This window comes from Arachis ipaensis, chromosome B1, assembly GCF_059453495.1.
Source record: "Arachis ipaensis isolate K30076 ecotype BB chromosome B1, ASM5945349v1, whole genome shotgun sequence".
NCBI lineage: Eukaryota > Viridiplantae > Streptophyta > Magnoliopsida > Fabales > Fabaceae > Arachis > Arachis ipaensis.
In genome coordinates, this window is record NC_142436.1 from 127,184,391 (window position 1) to 127,204,850 (window position 20,460).

Below are 20,460 nucleotides of genomic sequence, written 5' to 3' on the forward strand. Positions count from 1 at the left end.
TTTTGTTGACACATTGACTTCATTATCATGCAAAATTACTTTTAATTCTCCGTTGTTTTCCCCTTCTTTCCGTTGTTCAATGTATAAGGGGTAACAAATTAATCTTTGGATGATAAAACACATTACAGATGTAATTTGATCCTTAAATTAGTTATAAATATTCATGTAAGAGCAACTGTTCTTTCGTGGAATTCTAAAAAATATTTTACATTAACTACAATAATATTGAAGATATGTACCCAATCTTTTTACTAATGAACATTATAGTGTTTATTTACATTTGTCTCTATAATTTATTATACAGTGAGTACTTTCTTTTCACGGTTAACATCAATTTGGTCCTTAACTACAATTTTTTTTTTCTAATTTAGCTAATCCATCAATTGATAAGCATAGACTTAAATTGATTCCATTTTTTTCTTTTTGAATTGAATTGATGTCAACAATTTATTTGTTATTTATTATTTATGGTTTACAAGCTAATGAGAATCGAACTTAAAGCATTGGGAAAAAGAGTAGCCTAAGAAATTATAATAGACTTCAAAAACCATCATCACAAAAACTAGCTATTATGGTAAAAAAGCACAAGGTCTTATGAACTTTTTTTTTTTTTTTTTGCAAGTGTTGGCTCATTGATGTTAGATTCTTTTTTAGGTATTGGTTCCACGATATAAAACTCCATAGAAACTACATCAACTGAACTTGTTTCGGTTATCAAATTAATGTCAATTTAAATAAAATTAGGATTAAAGATGTTATTTAATCTTTTATCATTTTCAATCTCTTCCACAAATTAAACAATTTTACTTATATTCGATATACTAAAGTATCTAATTAGTCTAAATAACTATACACTATTTAACTACATGCTCTGAATTTTTATCTTCCTAATGTTTGTTATTGATAGGGTAAAAATTATGATGGAGAGCCTATAATATATTGAGTATTGAAACGAGCAGAAAGAGGAAGTTCGAACCTACGGCTGGGTTTGATTTAAACTATGCTTTCGTTTAGATTTACAAAAAATGAGGAACCTAATATATCTATATAGTTGGTTCTTTCAAAAATAATGGTTGGTTTACATTGAGGTAGAAACTAATAAGTTTAGGTATATATATATGGGACCATGCAAACAGCTCATTGTTGCCTAATAACTCCTCCCAATTCATTCATTTGCATATGCCACAACATCCAATTTTCAAACCCAATTAAATTATTAAATACAAAACATTGGTCTCAATCGTAGTTGCAGCCACTAGGTGTGTCACGTCATTTTTAACATAATAATAATAATAATAATAATAATAATAATAATAATAATAATAATAATAATAAGAAGAAGAAGAAGAAGAAGAAGAAGAAGAAGAAGATTATTATTGAAGTATTACCTAGTCAGATATCGATTTGGTCTTGCAAGACGATTAAGATTTGTTTGCTTCACAATACACCTACTCTGATCTCTCCTCTCCTTTGATTTCATATTTTCATATAAAGTTGATGCAGTTAGTTGTTACCTCTTCCCAGTAATAACTGTTTTTTAAAATTAATATTTTTACTTTTATTTAGAGTCAATTCTGATGAGAATATTAACAAAAATGATCTCTACTTTATTAACGATAAAAATGTCCTCAAAATATTTTAAAATACGACAAAAGTATTTATCATTAAATATATATTCTCAAAAAATAGTTTATACATTAAATTTTGATATAATTTTTTTAAGCATTACTAAAAAATAAGACAGTTATAAATTTAAAATTTAATAATTTTATGTTAAGTATATTCTTTTTGATGATTTTTTATCAATAGCCAAGAATATTTTTTAAAATTAAAAAAAAAATTAGAGGTCAAATTTTTATCTGATTTTTTGTATGTAATTTTTAAATAGTTATCTAAATATTTTAATAAAATTTTAGATTAAATACATAAATAGTTTTCCAAATACAAAAATAATTTATTACTTATTAAAAAAATTATTATTTTAATTATTTTTATTGTATTTTATAATTTTTTAAGAATAATTTTGTTATGGTCAAAAGTAAGAATTATTTTTGTCAATGTTTCCAAAACTCGAATGCATAATTTTAGTAGTTTACCTTTTACTTTTAATAATAAATATGTACTACTACTTTTAGTTCCTTTAGTATAATGAATCCTCTCAAACTGTAATAATTATTATTTTGTATTTATTTTCTCAAATTTAAATAGTTATTTTTTATTTTTAAAATTTCATTTAATTATAAATAATTGTATATTTGAAAAGATTAAGCAACATTAATTAATTTTTTCCATTATTAGTAATCATTTACTAGAATAAGTGGAAATAAAATAGAATAAGAATAATAAGATAATTGTATTTTCATATTTTAATTTATACAAAATATTTTTTAAATTTATGTTTATAATCACAACTGAGAATGAAGTATTAAATAAAATATTTTATCAAAATAATATGCATAACTTCAATATTTTTTTAATGTATGTATGTAGTATGTACGTACTAAAATTTTAAAAGACGGTTATCATCAATAACGGCGAAATATATGCTTTCATCAAGTATATATATATGGCAGTTAGAATGTATGATTATTGTGAATTCCATATGCTGCGGTAGGTTTTAAAACACTACTTTCTTTATTATATGTTGCTTCAGCCTTTGGGTATTTAAGAATATATGTTAAGACTTAATTAAGACGATACTGTGATTAAGATAGATGGTATAGTGTGAAATTCATTAATTCTTAAGAGCTGCTATATATATATCTTAGATATATGTTGCAGCCAGCAAATGATTGATAGAGATTATTTTAATGAATAATGACCACAGTACTAATTTGTTCTTCTAATTATATCCTTCTAATATTTAAACATAATCTATAGCAACCATGCATAATGATGATGACGACAAGTGAAGAATAAAGGTGATTAATAATCTCTTCTACTTCACATTAGCATTACACCGCTGCTCCGAATAAAGACGATAGCTACCTATTATATATTATGAATTTATGATGGCAATTACCAGAGATTAAAGCTTGATTAAGAATTTACTTTGAAAAAGGCAACAACGTTTGAAACCTAAAGTCTTAAACCAAACCAACTGCCTCTATATTTTTAACGAGTAGTAGTAGTGAGGGTAGGATCAGATAATAATAATAATTATAATAATTATGAACGACTTTAGAGCCACACATTAATTAAAAAACAAACAAACACACGCACATTGGAGCAAGATCATTATCAATCAGTCACATATCACAAGGTCAGAGGGCTAATTACTTCCGAAAATAACAATCTCTATACAAAATCTAATAATTAGCTAGATGACATAAAAACATAACTACTCAAATTTAAGGATAATAAAGAGGAAAAAAAAACACACTTATATATAGTAGAAAAAGATCTTGCATATTTCAACCACATATAATAACTAAAAATATAAAAGAGCAATAAAGAAAACCACTTGGTGTGTGGGAAATAAAAATCTAAAATAATTAGTGTAACAATGACTCCTACATAATGTTACCTTGCTTCTCAGTTCAAGTTATACTTTTAGCAATTAATGACAAAAATTAAAGCATTTTGTTAATTAGTTATTGATTGTAATCAGAATTTACAAAAAAAAAAAAAAGATTTATCAAACAAAGTAAACATTGGGCTCTATGTTTGACTACTCATAAGAAAGAATATTCTAAAGTTTGATGTAATTTTTTTTCCCTGTGGGAGTCAACTATTTTTATAATTATCGGAAAAATACGAACTAATTAATAAGAATGTTTTTGTACATAGTAAATATTAATAATTCATATTAAAGGAATCACGTATATATATTGGTATAACAATAATAACAATAATAAGATACGTGTATAAAGAAAATTACAATGTGTTTAAATGATGAAAATAGGCATATGAGTGAAAAGTTTAGTTGTGAGTTGTGACACTTAGGTGATATTTGGAAGGTAAGAGTAAATGGAGCGGTGGCAACGTAACCGCTTTAACCTATGGTCTCAAATTAAAACCGAGGTTTGTTTCTATATTTATATATACATATATACAAACGTATTTTCGAAGACAAGTCCAATTGTGAATGCTTTGTCTCTTCATTCCAAAGAAGGAAACTAACCTAGCCTTCTCAATTCCTCTATTCCTCATCATGTAGTAATAATTTACAAAACCACATACCCTACCCACTACTACTCTTTAACACCATACAAATCTTCATTTGGATCTCAAAGTAAGTTCATAAAGTAAAGATAGGGTAATGGGGAGGCCACCTTGCTGTGAGAAAATTGGGATCAAGAAAGGGCCTTGGACTCCTGAGGAAGACATCATCTTAGTCTCTTATATCCAAGAACATGGACCTTCCAATTGGAGATCCGTTCCCACCAATACAGGTAATGTAATTAATTAACTAGCTAGTAATTATTTTTAATTAATTAATTTGTTTTATGTTTAATTTTCTAGGGTTGATGAGATGCAGTAAGAGCTGCAGGCTTAGATGGACTAATTATCTTCGACCAGGTATCAAAAGAGGTAACTTCACCGACCATGAGGAGAAGATGATTATCCACCTCCAAGCCCTTTTAGGGAATAGGTATTCTGGATCTCTAATTTGCTAATAATTTTTTTTATATTAATTATCTAAAACAAGTCAAATATTTTATGTTCATTTAATTAATTTACTAACTTTGTGAAATGATGAGCTGGTTATATATAAATTATATAATGGCTGCAGATGGGCTGCTATAGCATCCTACCTTCCACAAAGAACGGACAATGATATTAAGAATTACTGGAACACGCATCTCAAGAAGAAGCTCGCCAAGAATCAAAGCGGAGCGGCCGAAGACGGCGGCGACTACCAAGATGGAAACTCTTCAAGATCCCAGCCAAAGGGACAGTGGGAGAGAAGGCTTCAGACAGATATTCACATGGCCAAACAAGCCCTGTCTGAAGCCTTGTCCCTCAGCAAATCCTCCAATAATAACAACAATGTCTTATCTGAGTCGTCATCATCTTATGATGCTTCCACATTTGTCACAAGAACAAGCCAGGCTGCTTCTTCTTCTTCTTCGTACGCCTCAAGCTATGAAAACATATCCAAGTTGCTGGAGAATTGGATGAAATCCCCGAACTTGTGTGCTGAAATGACCACAAATTCGGGAAATTCATTTAGTTCTAATAACAGCGAAGCAGATCATGGCTTTGATTCTCTCTTGAGCTTCAAATCCGACGATGAAAGGAAACCAAAGTACTTGTCCTCATCAGAGGCGCAGCAACAGGTGCCTCTAACGTTGCTCGAGAAGTGGCTCTTTGATGATGGTGCTGCTCAGTGCCATGAAGATCTTATGAACATGTCATTGGAGGAAAGTACTTCAGGTTTGTTCTAGAAAAACAAAGAAACAAACAAGGTTCAAACTAGGAATTAATTAGGGTTCCTTTTGTTATGGTTTCTTTTCTTCCAATTTCAAGTGTTGCTGAACTCTTTGTGTAAATGGAACTATGTTTAGGTGTCAAGAGTAACTTCCCTAATTAGCTTCGCTCCCATATATCAAGAATTGTTCATTATTATTATGAGTGTATCTGTTAATTAATAATTAAGAGTTCAGTTTATGTATGTGTATTATTTGACCTTAATTAATTTAATTATTGTTTCAAAGTTGTTTCGGTTATTACAAATTGTCTAGCTAGCTAGGGTTAGTTCATACCAAGAATTTTATTAGAATTTTATCAAGCTTATTTGTTACTAATCCTTTAACTTTGATGGAGGACTACTTAAAGAATGGATCGATCCTTCCATCCATCTTAAAATTTAGTGAAGTTGGATCATGAAAATTAATAATAAATAAAAAAACCTAATAATCTATTTTATTGCCTCCTTTTAGGGTTACTGCACTGTGTTACTGATGAGAACAGAAGCAACGCATTCCATAACAAAGAATCCATCTGAATAATGATAGTTAGATGTTATTTTCTTGAACTCCTTTTAGAATCTTTGATATGTTAATATTAAAGTATTTAGAGGGAACAAAAAAGTATGTAGAAATTAATTGTTATTATAAAAAATAAGACTTTGTTAATTATGATGATTTCAAGTGTGTCATGTAAGTAACCAATTTGAATTGGTCGAGTGGTCAGCCCACTCATCTGCTTAAGTAAATGTCGGGGTCACATATTAATTAAGATCGGATGTCTTCGTACTTTGCTTTAAAATGTGATGTTTGGCCTTTTTATGGATTTTTTAATTAAATTTATTAATTTGAATCTCTCCAAATTTAATTTAGATTCTTATAACTACTTGATGAACATTTTAAATAGAGAAAAGTTAAAGAACTAATATAATTTATTATTTTTAGTCAATTTTTTTAGTTATCAGTCTAATTTTTTATTTTATTAATTTAACAACATATTTTTAATTCACATTTTTAATATTGATAACTGTTAGTAAAAAATAATAAATTTTATTAGCTCTCTAACATTTTTGTTAAAATATATATACACGTATAAAAAAATTCAGTTAATCAACACTCTCTCCAACTAACATTTCAACAAATCAACAAATTTTATAACAAGACGATGAATAAAAAGGAAGTAGAAACATTTAAAATTATTAAAAAAAAATTCAAAAATTAACAAAAAAAATTTCAAAATTATTAAAAAGAACATTCAAAATCTAATGAAACAAAATATCCAAAATCATAAAAAAATCTGAAACATCTAAAATTTAAACATATAAAATTTAAAGATATTATTTGTTTTCATTTATTTTTTAATGTACATTCTCAAAAAAAAAAAAAAAAAAACACATAAAACTTTTAAAATTTAAACATCCAAAATTTATGTATAAGAAATATCTAAAATGTTGCCTTCTTTTTTAATAGTTTATTTTTATTTATATTTTAATGTATATTTTTAAAAAAATATATGAAACTTCTAAAATTTAAAATTCAAAAAATTTAAAAATTTAAAATTTATAATTTAAGATAATAAAAATAAAAATCTTTTTAAAATATTAGTTAATATTGACCAAAAAAAATTTATCATCTATAGTATCAACGTGTATTATTGTTGTCTCTAGTATTGTTATCAACAAATAATAATGAAGCCACACCAGTCGCCACAACTTTTCCAGGTTCTATTGATTTCTTCAAAGACTTCGATCTTTTATTCTATAAAATCCATTCATTCCACTTAATTACGAACTATATAAAGGCTTAACCCGATAACTATAAGCTAAGAGAGTAACAATAACAGAATAGGAAAAATTAAAATTAAACAACAAAGAAGCTAATTATGGTCGGTGATGAAACAATTAGAAGATAGAAACATGCATAGTGTAGCCAATAAGGCAATAACTTGTAACCTTACAATTTAGCAACTTGCGCTATGCATGGTATAGTATAATCCGCTGTTTATTCAAGTTAATCAATTTGCATTGAGTCCACATATATATTTCACAGTCTAGAGTGCATTTCCAAATCCACTTATTAGTAATTTATTTTAAAAGCTAAAAGTACTTTTTTACCTATTGTATATAAATAGTTAATTATTAAATTAAAGATACATACAAAGAGAATGTTAGCAAAGTTGGTATAAAGGGTAGTTACAGAATGTTGTTCTGCATAGAAGGGTAGTTACAAAATGATGTTATCATCTTCAAAAATTATTTTTTATATAGAAAATAAAGTAAGCGATGCATTTTTAGAATATTAACATTTAGAATATTTTATGATGTTTAGAATTGTAGGTGAAAATTCTGACACAACACGCAAATCGCGTGTTAATCTCGTTCAGATGGCGTGGCGCTCCCTAACGCAACACGTAGGAGACGTGTTGCTACGTTTAGAGTAATTTTTTCAAAAATTATGCTCAAGTTTTTTAGAATAGTTTAACTATTTTTTCTACATATAAGTCGCGTGTTGGTAATATGTGTGGAAACTGCGTGCTGCAATTGCTTGCATGCAGAAGACAATACATGCTCTGAAAATAGACGACACAACAAGAGATTTCGTTGTTAAATTTGACATAAATGAAACTCTCTTCAATCAGTAAAATAGAGAATGAAAGAATAGAAAGAGTAAGAGAAAGAGAATGATATGAAGGAATGAAATAGACAAAAAATATGAGAGCCTCTAGAGGATTTGAAGGAAGAAATATATTGTTGTGCGACTTTTGCAAAAAAAAAAATAGAGACTTAGAGAATATTTAGTGTATTTAGAGTGAATTTTACACATAAAAAAATTATAAGTATGTACTTAAAAATTTATATTTTATTATTTTCACTTATTTAGAGCTTATTATTTGGTTAATATTATTTTAGTGTTACCATTTATAATTAGTTTGTTATCGTTTATTTTGTTAATATTATTTAGTAATATTATTTTAATTTGTAATTATTATAATTAATAATAATTTTAATATTTTAATAATTATATTTTATGCAAGAAAATAAAAATAATTTTGGATATTGTTATTTTAAAATAGTTTTAATTATAATATTATATTATTATAAGTTAAATAGTTGTAATGTTTATTATATTATTATAATTTACTATTAGTGTAATTTATAAATAATTAGTATTTTTTAAACATTAATTATTTTTTGAAAATAATAAAAATAATATATTTTAGATTTTTATTTTTTGGATAATTTTTATTATAATATAATATTATTTTAACTTAAATATTTGTATTTAACAATATTATTTTATTTTAATTTCATATGATTATAACTAATAAATAATAATATTTTAATAATAATATATTCTCTAAGAAATTAAAAATAGTTTCACATATTATTTTTTTAAAAAAAGTTGTAATTATAATATTATATTATTATAAGTTAAATAATTGTAATGTTCATTATGTTATTATAATTTTCTATTATTATAACTAATAAATAATTATATTTTTAAAATTTTTATTATATTTTGCAAATAATAAAAATTGTATATTTCGAATTTTTACTTTTATGGATAATTTTTATTATAATATTATATTATTGTAACCTATGAACGTCGGGCATCGATCGATAACGAAGACATACTACTTCTAACCACACCTCAGGTTGTACATTAGTTGATTTTAGAAGGAGTGGTAACATCACTCTACATCTTTTAATCGACATAGCTCGTGTGCCGATATTTTCACGTAGGTCAATTAAGTTTGACTTGAAAAATGCGTTAGAAGAGGATGTTGATGAATACAATCTTGGTACGTCTTCTCCAAAAGAGGCAGGTGAAATGGGTACGACAGAGATCAATATTTTTGATATAGGTCATCCGTATAACTTATGAACGGAAATTAATTCACCTGATAAATTTATTCCATCACCTATTGGAAAGTTGATGAAAAAAAAGAGTTGAAGTGGCTAGAAAAGAAAAAATAAAAAGGTTTTTAGTTTTTTTTTTTTCGTATATGTTCTTTATATCAGATTTTTATATTAATAATAAAATTAATTTATTTACAAAAAAGTTGTATTTAGTTGTTATTTCTGATATTAACTTTAAATTAATATTAAAAAAATTCAAAACTTAACTTATTAATTCGAATACGTTAATTCATAAAATTAACAGAAACTTTCAATTACATTAATTCATAAAATTAATAGATAAATTTAAATACATTAATTCATAAAATTAACACAAAGTTTTAAATACATTAATTTATAAAATTAATTTGAAAATACAAATACATTAATTTAAATATAACAACCTAAAGGAACTTACGCACCACCATTGCCACCAATCTCGGTATCTCCACTCGGTTCAGTACGCTAAGGACATCGACTACGACTATGACCCTGTCTTCCACAAAGACAACATATTCAAGGACCACACATTTTCTATGAATCCATTTCAATAAGATAGCGGGTCCATTATGACCTTTTGTCACTCGCCTTAAGGTAGGATTAGCGACCATCATCAGTCCTAGGTAAGTAGTTCATGCCTCCATGTTGCTCAACGAAACAAACTCAAATATGTAAACCTTATGAATCTCTGATATCTTGTACATGTTATTGACATACACTTGCTAATCGAAGTGTTGGTTAGCACAACAAGCAATAACATGGCGACAAGTCAGTTGCTCCACTTAAAAGTGTCCACAGTCACACATCCATCACACAAGATTAACCGTTAACACTTTTTCACTGGGCATTTTGCGCACCTCAAACACCTCATTTTGTCTATCAAACCGGTGTACATTCAATTATATTTTCTGCACATTGCATATTTGCTTCTATCCGCTGAGTGACAAATTCAGAGTAAGTAAATCCAGCACACTTGCACTCATGAGCCTCGACATTCTTTTGCGTAAATAGCTTGTTCAACTGATAAAATGTTGTTCGGACGAGTGCAAACACATGAACATTTTGGGAACCCTTCAACACTGAATTTATGCACTCAAATAGGTTTGTCGTCATGTGACACCATTGATGTCCCTCGTCAAATGCCAATACTCACTAGCGAAGTTCGATGTTGTCACACCACTGGGCATGTGCCTCGCCTCACTCTTCCAACTTCTTATAGTTGATATTATACTCTTCTAATGTCCTTGAATAGCTTGCAAATCACACAATACATTATCGTATTAGGCACCACTAACACATCATAAGTAGAAATAATAATAGCATAAAAAATCTATATTGACAACAAGCTTATGCAAGTACATGGTCTTGAATGCCCTTAAGAAGTTGCTACCGATGTGCCTAATACAAAATATCCACCATGATTTTGGAGGTTCCCAATCACCGTTGCTACGATTTACTGTTGCCCTTATTCACTCATGACAATCAAAGATTATCCCCACACAGTTTCTCCTAACAACATGTCTTTGTAAATTACTGAGGAAAAAGTACCATGCATCAGTGGTCTCCCCCTCCATAATGACAAAAGCAATCGACACAATATTTTGGTTTCCATCTTGTGCAATTGCAACCAAAAGGGCACCTTTGGCGTGTGCTGTCGTCAACCTAAACTAGAGACTTGTAATGTTGAAACGGTCTAATGTAGGAATTAAAACTCCAGAATCTGGCGAAGTATTCTGATATCATCCATGTTTTTACTCCTATTATATAGGAGTTGTGTTTCTATTTGGACAACTGAGCCAGGCATCTTTGAACCATTATATTGTTCACCACAATGACAAAGCTTGGTAAGATTCTTCCTAACCATCGAAGATTTTTTTGATCGACTTCTGTTTTGTCAACCAAGCCTTTCGATAATTGATGTGTAGTTGAACTTGGGTTGGACTTCCACAATTATATATTTCACCTTTAGGGATGGGTCAATTTCAACCAATGGTTTCTTAGCCTTCGCAACCGTGTCTGAGTCTAACTTGGAATAATCCGGTGAAATCGTTCCCATGGGCACGTGTGCCTCCCATTGTGTATCACTGTATCTTCTAATAATATTTTTTTTGAATCAAGCTGGCTCGAATAAGCCAATCGCACCCGCAACCAAACATCTTGCATTTTGCATAGAATGTCTGTGGCTCAGACTCACACACAATATAATCGACTCTTCTAGAGATAGTGGAACTCCTAATTGCTGCGACGATCGACTGTCTAGAACTATATTCTATTCTGATTCTAAACTCTTCGTCCTTAGGAACAACAACACCTATAGATTAAAGCAAATTGTCACTCAACAATCCATCCAAAATATATTTTGAGTTTAATAAATAATAACAATAATTGATGATGACAAAACATGTTGATGGTTGGTTAAAAGCTCAAGTAGGATTTGATGAAGTTGTTTAGTGTTGCAGGCCTAAATATCATTAATCAACTCAATCAAAGAAAACCTAGCATATGAGCCATCGTTTCTTGGACCAAGGCTGCTAAATGGAGATGAATCCATAACCCAGTCCATTGACATTCAAGAAAACGAGAAGCAACCCTTAGCTAAAGCTATGTTGTTTCGAGTAATGCTCAGAGAAGAAAAGAGAGTTCAATTTTCTCTTACCAAGAGCCAAAGAAGACAGAAAAGCTAATCAAGGAGGCTATGTCAAATCAATATCAACACAAACAAGTTAAGCAAAATCAAAGGTTAAATATAGTTTTCATTTATATGCAAGTCAATTGCTTGCTGTTTTCTTCTTCCATCTGCACAACCATTTCAGACAATGTGAAAAAAGTGGTGGTTACTTTTCTCTTATGTGAGTCAATGGCTAATATTATTTCTTGGAGTCAAAGCATAAGATTAAGGGTTTAGATTTGGAAAATCCATTGAGGAATCCAAGATCAATGAAGCTGCCACTGCTCATCCTTCACTATATTGCTTATTTCTAAATTCAAATCCCTGATTTTCTGATCTGAGAAAAGAAAAAAAAAGGAAGATCTCAGCTGGTTCAAGATTCAAGGAGTTGACTTGGGAAGCAAACCCTAGCTAAGGAAACAGAGCTCATACAAAAAGAAAAATAATCTTTATTTCTGCTCAAAGAGAGAGAATCCGTGAGAAGAGAAGAGAGAAACCTCACAAATCTTGGTTTGAAGTCTTGGAAGCATTGCACCTACACTAAAGGGAGCATTCTGTCAAGATGAATAGCTACATTTGAGAGTTCAGAATCTAGGTTCAGCATATAGAGTTTGAGCTATTCAACATCATCTCCTTCATGGTTTATCATTGAGTATTCTGTTTGTATGTTGTATCTTTCTTTGTTTATATTCAGTGGTAAAAGGCATATAAATAAGGCATTAAAAAAAGCCATTAAGAGAAAAGGTATAGAGAAAAACTTGAAAAAAAAGCCAAAATTTATTTCTTGCCTCTTTTGATTGTATTTCTATTTTGCATCTTGTATCTGATATATCCCTTGCTAAGTTGGGTAAGAACTTAGTGCATTGAGAGTCTAGGATGTTGCCTAGCTAAGTCAAGTTTATGTTGAAACTTGATTTGTCCCTGATAGGATTATATTGAGTCCTTGGAAATTGGTGTATGTAATACTTGAAATGATAGTGAAATTCCACCAACGTTGTGGTGGAAACTGGATATAGGTTGCATTGTATAAAGCAACTGAACCAAGATATATGATTGTGTCATATTCTTCTTCCCTGCACTGATTCTATTTTTCACAATTTATGAGACAAAATAAAATTTCTCCTGCATAATCCATCTCGCAGACAGAACAGAAGCCAAGTTTTATTTTTTTGGTTTGAGGAAAAATTAATCAAGTTTAAAAGAAGGCCACAGATTTAACCCCCTTCTCTAGGCCATCAAAAACCTTTAATTGGTATCAAGATCTAGGTCTCATGAATCAAGCTTCACATCTTGGAGGAAAGGTGGTGCACAAAATTGTGATGTCCAGGCTCAAACAATCCCCGACAACATGAGCAACTTGGTGCTCTGATCTCAATACATAATTGTCACAACTTCGATACAACTAACCAGCAAGTGCACTGGGTCGTCCAAGTAATACCTTACGTGAGTAAGGGTCGAATCCCACGGAGATTGTTGGTATGAAGCAAGCTATGGTCACCTTGTAAATCTCAGTCAGGCAGATATAAAGTGATAATGGTGTTTTCGAATATTATATAATAAAATAGGGATAGAGATACTTATGTAAATCATTGGTAGGAATTTCAGATAAGCGAATGGAGATGCTTTTCGTTCCTCTGAACCTCTGCTTTCCTGCTATCTTCATCCAATCAGTCTTACTCCTTTCCATGGCTGGCTTTATGCAAGGGCATCACCGTTGTCAGTGGCTACATCCCCTCCTCTCAGTGAATAATATGCTCACGCACCCTGTCACGGCACGGCTATTCATCTGTCAGTTCCCGATCATGCTGGAATAGGATTCACCCTCCTTTTGCGTCTGTCACTAACGCCCAGCACTCGCGAGTTTGAAGCTCGTCACAGTCATTCAATCATTGAATCCTACTCAGAATACCACAGACAAGGTTTAGACCTTCCGGATTCTCTTGAATGCCGCCATCATTCTAGCTTACGCCACGAAGATTCTGGTTAGGAGATCTAAGAGATACTCATTCTAGCTTAATTCATGTAGAACGGAAGTGTTTGTCAGACACGCGTTCATAAGGGGGAAGGATGATGAGCGTCACACATAATCATCACCTTCATCACGTTCTTGGGTGCGAATGGATATCTTAGAAGAGAAATAAGAAGAATTGAATAGAAAACAGTAGTACTTTGCATTAATCTTTGAGGAACAGCAGAGCTCCACACCTTAATCTATGGAGTGTAGAAACTCTACCGTATGAAAATACATAAGTGAAGGTCCAGGCATGACCGTGTGGCCAGCCCCTATGGTCTAAGAACAATGCGTTCAAAGATGGTCAAAAAGACGTCTAATACAATAGTAAGAGGTCCTATTTATAATAAACTAGTCACTAGGGTTTACATGAGTGAGTAATTGATGCATAAATCCACTTCCTGGGCCCACTTGGTGTGTGTTTGGGCTGAGCTTAAGTGTAGCACGTGCAGAGGCCATTTGTGGAGTTGAACGCCAGTTTCTGTGCCAGTTTGGGCGTTCAACTCTGGTTTTGGATCCTTTTCTGGCGCTGGACGCCAGATTTGGGCAGAAGGCTGGCGTTGAACGCCAGTTTACGTCATCTATTTTTGGTCAAAGTATGGACTATTATATATTTCTGGAAAGTCCTGGATGTCTACTTTCCAACGCAATTGAAAGCGCGCCATTTCAAGTTCTGTAGCTCCAGAAAATCCACTTTGAGTGCAGGGAGGTCAGAATCCAACAGCATCAGCAGTCCTTTTTCAACCTCTGAATCTGATTTTTGCTCAAGTCCCTCAATTTCAGCCAGAAAATACCTGAAATCACAGAAAAACACACAAACTCATAGTAAAGTCCAGAAATGTGAATTTAACATAAAAACTAATGAAAACACCCCTAAAAGTAACTAGATCCTACTAAAAACATACTAAAAACAATGCAAAAAAGCGTATAAATTATCCGCTCATCACAACACCAAACTTAAATTGTTGCTTGTCCCCAAGCAACTGAAAATCAAATAGGATAAAAAGAAGAGAATATACTATAAATTCCAAACTATCAATGAAGCAAAGCTTCAATCATATGAGCGGGACTTATAGCTTTTTGCCTCTTGAATAGTTTTGGCATCTCACTTTATCCATTGAAGTTTAGAATGATTGGCATCTATATGAACTTCAGATTTCGAATAGTGTTATTGACTCTCCTAGTTCAGTATGATGATTCTTGAACACAGCTTCTTTATGAGTCTTGGCCGTGGCCCTAAGCCCTTTGTTTTCCAGTATTATCACCGGATACATAAATGCCACAGACACATAATTGGGTGAACCTTTTCAGATTGTGACTCAGCTTTGCTAAAGTCCCCAATTAGAGGTGTCCAGGGTTCTTAAGCACACTCTTTTTTTTGCTTTGGACCTTGACTTTAACCGCTCAGTCTCAAGTTTTCACTTGACACCTACACGCCACAAGCACATGGTTAGGGACAGCTTGGTTTAGCCACTTAGACCAGGATTTTATTCCTTTAGGCCCTCCTATCCACTGATGCTCAAAGCCTTGGGATCCTTTTTATTTGCCCTTGCCTTTTGGTTTTAAGGGTTATTGGCTTTTTCTGCTTGCTTTTTCTTTTTCTTTCTAAATTTTTTTTTTATTTTTTTTTTCTGCAAGCTTTGTTCTTTGCTGCTTTTTCTTGCTTCAAGAATCATTTTTATGATTTTTCAGATTATCAAATAACATGTCTCCTAGTCATCATTCTTTCAAGAGCCAACATATTTAACATTCTTAAACAGCAACTTCAAAAGACATATGCACTGTTCAAGCATACATTCAGAAAACAAGAAGCATTGTCACCACATCAATATAATTAAGCTAAGTTCAAGGATAAATTCGAAACTCATGTACTTCTTGTTCTTTTGAATTAAAACATTTTTCTTTTAAGAGAGGTGATGGATTCATAGGACATTCATATCTTTAAGACAAAGTTACTAACTACTAATGATCATGTAATGAAGACACAAACATAGATAAGCACATAACATAGAAAACGAAAAACAGAGGAAATAAGAACAAGGAATGAATCCACCTTAGTGATGGTGGCGTTTCCTTCTTGAGGAACCAATGATGTCCTTGAGCTCTTCTATGTCTCTTCCTTGTCTTTGTTGCTCCTCCCTCATTGCTTTTTGATCTTCTCTTATTTCATGAAGCATGATGGAGTGCTCTTGATGTTCCACCCTTAGTTGTCCCATATTGGAACTCAATTCTTCTAGGGAGGTGTTGATGTGCTCCCAATAGTTTTGTGGAGGAAAGTGCATTTGAGGCATTTCCAGAATCTCATGGTGATGAGCTTCCTGCGCCTCTTGAGCTTCATGACTGGGCTCTCTTGCTTGCTCCATCTTTTTCTTAGTGATGGGCTTGTCCTCTTTGATGAGGATATCTCCCTCTATGTCAATCCCAGTTGAATTGCATAGGTGGCAAATGAGGTGAAGAAAGGCTAACCTTGCCATAGTGGAGGACTTGTCAGCCACCTTGTAGAGTTCTTGAGGTATAATCTCATGAACTTCCACCTCTTCTCCAATCATGATGCTATGGATCATGATGGCCCGGTCTATAGTAACTTCAGACCGGTTGCTAGTGGGAATGATTGAGCATTGAATAAACTCCAACCATCCTCTAGCTATAGGCTTGAGGTCCAATCTTCTTAGTTGAACCGGCTTGCCTTTGGAGTCAATCTTCCATTGAGCTCCTTCTACACATATGTCCATAAGGACTTGGTCCAACCTCTGATCAAAGTTGACTCTCCTTGTGTAGGGGCGTGCGTTCTCTTCCATGTATGGCAAGTTGAACGCCAACCTCACATTCTCCGGACTAAAATCTAAGTATTTCCCCCGAACCATTGTAACATAGTTCTTTGGATCCGGGTTCTTACTTTGATCATGGTTCTTGGTGATCCATGCATTGGCATAGAACTCTTGAACCATTAGGATGCCGACTTGTTGGATGGGATTTGTTAGAACTTCCCAACCTCTTCTTTGAATTTCATGTCGGATCTCCGGATACTCATTTCTTTTGAGTTTAAAAGGGACCTCAGGGATCACCTTCTTCTTGGCCACAACATCATAGAAGTGGTCTTGATGGGCTTTGGAGATGAACCTTTCCATCTCCCATGACTCGGATGTGGAAGCTTTTGTCTTCCCTTTCCCTCTTCTAGAGGATTCTCCGGTCTTAGATGCCATCAATGGTAATGGAAAAACAAAAAAAGCTATGCTTTTACCACACCAAACTTAGAATATTGCTCGCCCTCGAGCAATAAACAAAAGAAGAGAAGAAGAAGAAGAAGAAATATGGAGAGGGAGAGGGAGATGTGGTTTCGGCCAAGAGGAGTGTAGAGGGGTGTGTTGTGTGAATTTGATGAAGAATGGAGGTCTTTATATAGGGAAGGGAGGGGGGGGGGTTAAGGTTCGGCCATATGGGTGGGTTTGGGTGGGAAATTGGTTTTGAGTTTTGAAGGTAGGTGGAGTTTATGAGGTAGGTTTATTGGGAAGAGTGGGTGGATGTGAGTGGTGAAGGTTTAGTGGGGAAGAGAGATTGAGGTGATTGGTGAGGGGTTTTTAGGGAAGAGTGTTTATGGGGTTGTGTGAAAGAGAGTGGTGAGAAGAAGTGAGTGGAGGTAGGTGGGGATCCTGTGGGGTCCACAGATCCTGAGGTGTTCAAGGATTTACATCCCTGCACCCATTAGGCATGTAAAAATGCCTTTGTACCCAACTCTGGGCGTTCAGCGCCAGGTTGGTGGCCATTTTGGGCGTTCAACGCCCATTTGTGTGCCATTTCTGGCGTTGAACGCCAGAACCATGCCTGTTCTGGCGTTCAGCGCCCAGAAGCTGCCCATTTTGGGCGTTCAGCGCCAGAACCATGCTCTGTTCTGGCGCTGAACGCCAGATAGATGCTCCTCCAGGGTGTGATTTTTCTTCTGCTGTTTTTGATTCCATTTTCAATTTTTATATTTATTTTGTGACTCCACATGATCATGAACCTAAGAAAACATGAAAAACAATAAAAATAAGAATTAGATAAACATTGGGTTGCCTCCCAACAAGCGCTTCTTTAATGTCAATAGCTTGACAGTGGGCTCTCATGGAGCCTCACAGATGTGCAGAGCTTTGTTGAGACTCTCCAACACCAAACTTAGAGTTTGGATATGGGAGTTCAACACCAAACTTAGAGTTTGATTGTGGCCTCCCAACACCAAACTTAGAGTTTGATTGTGGGTGTTCTGGTTGACTCTGCTTTGAGAGAAGCTTTTCAAGCTTCCTCTCCATGGTTGCAGAGGGAGATCCTTGAGTTTTGAATACAAGGGAGTTCTCATTCCATTGAAGGACTATTTTACCTCTGTCAACATCAATCATAGCTCTTGCTGTGGCCAGGAAAGGTCTTCCTAGGATGATGGATTCATCCTCTTCCTTTCCAGTATCCAGGACTATGAAATCAGCAGGAATGTAAAGGCCCTCAACCTTTACTAATACATCTTCTACTTGTCCATAAGCCTGTTTTCTTGAGCTGTCTGCCATCTCCAGTGAGATTTTAGCAGCTTGCACCCCATAGATTCCCAGTTTCTCTATTACAGAGAGGGGCATGAGGTTTATTCCTGAACCAAGGTCACACAGAGCCTTAAAGATCATGGTGCCTATGGTACAGGGTATTATGAACTTTCCAGGATCCTGTCTCTTCTGAGGCAATGTCAGTTGATCCAGATCACTTAGTTCATTGATGAACAAGGGAGGTTCAACTTCCCAAGTATCAATGCCAAATAATTTGGCATTCAGCTTCATGATTGCACCAAGAAACTTGGCAGTTTGCTCTTCAGTAACATCCTCATTCTCTTCTGAAGAGGAATACTCATCAGAGCTCATGAAGGGTATAAGGAGGTTCAATGGAATCTCTATGGTCTCTAGATGAGCCTCAGAATCCTTTGGTTCCCCAGAGGGAAGCTCCTTATTGATCACTGGACGTCCCTGGAGGTCTTCCTCCTTGGGATTCACGTCATCTCCTCTCTTCACAGGTTCGGCCATGGCGCTTATGTCAATGGCCTTGCACTCTCCTTTTGGGTTCTCTTCTGTATTGCTTGGGAGAGTATTAGGAGGGATTTCAGTGATCCTTTTACTCAGCTGGCCCACTTGTGCTTCCAGATTTCTAATGGAAGACCTTGTTTCATTCATGAAACTTACAGTGGCCTTAGATAGATCAGAGACTAGATTTGCTAAATTAGAGGCATTTTGTTCAGAGTTCTCTGTCTGTTGCTGAGTTGATGATGGAAAAGGCTTGCTATTGCTAAACCTGTTTCTTCCACCATTATTAAAGCCTTGTTGGGGCTTTTGATCCTTCCATGAGAAATTTGGATGATTTCTCCATGTTGAGTTATAGGTGTTTCCATAAGGTTCACCTAAGTAATTTACCTCTGCTATTGCAGGGTTCTCAGGATCATAAGCTTCTTCTTCATAAGAAGCCTCTTGAGTACTGTTGGATGCAGCTTGCATTCCATTCAGACTCTGAGAGATCATATTGACTTGCTGAGTCAATATTTTGTTCTGAGCCAGTATGGCATTCAGAGTATCAACTTCAAGAACTCCCTTCTTTATAGGCGTCCCATTACTCACAGGATTCCTTTCAGAAGTGTACATGAACTGGTTATTAGCAACCATGTCAATGAGTTCTTGAGCTTCTGCAGGCGTTTTCTTTAGGTGAATGGATCCACCTGCAGAAGTGTCCAGTGACATCTTTGATAGCTCAGATAAACCATCATAGAATATATCCAGGATGGTCCATTCTGAAAGCATGTCAGAAGGACACTTTTTGGTCAACTGTTTGTATCTTTCCCAAGCTTCATAGAGGGATTCACCTTCTTTCTGTCTGAAGGTTTGAACATCAGCTCTAAGCTTGCTCAGCTTTTGAGGAGGAAAGTACTTGGCTAAGAAAGCCGTGACCAGCTTATCCCAAGAGTTCAGGCTGTCTTTGGGTTGAGAATCCAACCATAATCTAGCTCTGTCTCTTACAGCAAAAGGGAAAAGCATGAGCCTGTAGACTTCAGGATCTACTCCATTAGTCTTAACAGTATCACATATCTGCAAGAATTCAGTCAAGAACTGAAAAGGATCTTCAGATGGAAGTCCATGAAACTTGCAGTTCTGCTGCATCAGAGAAACTAATTGAGGTTTCAGCTCAAAGTTGTTTGCTCCAATGGCAGGAATGGAGATGCTTCTTCCATGTAAATTGGAATTTGGTGCAGTAAAGTCACCAAGCATCTTCCTTATATTATTATTATTTTCAGCTGCCATCTCCTTTTCCTGTTCGAAAATTTCTGAAAGGTTATCTCTGGATTGTTGTATTTTAGCTTCTCTTAATTTTTTCTTCAGAGTCCTTTCAGGTTCTGGATCTGCTTTAACAAGAATGTTCTTGTCCTTGCTCCTGCTCATATGACAAAGAAGATGGCACAGAAAAAATAGTAAT

The 20,460-nt window shown here is 33.5% G+C and overlaps 1 protein-coding gene and 1 non-coding gene across 2 annotated transcripts; both read left to right on the forward strand.

Moving 5' to 3' along the window:
• The first annotated feature begins 4,083 nt into the window (after positions 1 to 4,083).
• Positions 4,084 to 5,623, forward strand: LOC107618997 (myb-related protein 306). The gene is made up of 3 exons (XM_016321205.2): positions 4,084 to 4,394; positions 4,465 to 4,594; positions 4,736 to 5,623. Exons 1-3 carry the CDS (start codon positions 4,262 to 4,264, stop codon positions 5,388 to 5,390), a joined length of 918 nt encoding a protein of 305 aa, XP_016176691.1. The 5' UTR covers positions 4,084 to 4,261; the 3' UTR covers positions 5,391 to 5,623.
• Positions 5,624 to 19,784: 14,161 nt separating this feature from the next.
• LOC148578312 (small nucleolar RNA R71) lies at positions 19,785 to 19,892 on the forward strand. Its single transcript, XR_015903324.1, has one exon. It is a non-coding gene; the product is annotated as a small nucleolar RNA R71 (small nucleolar RNA).
• Positions 19,893 to 20,460: the final 568 nt, after the last annotated feature.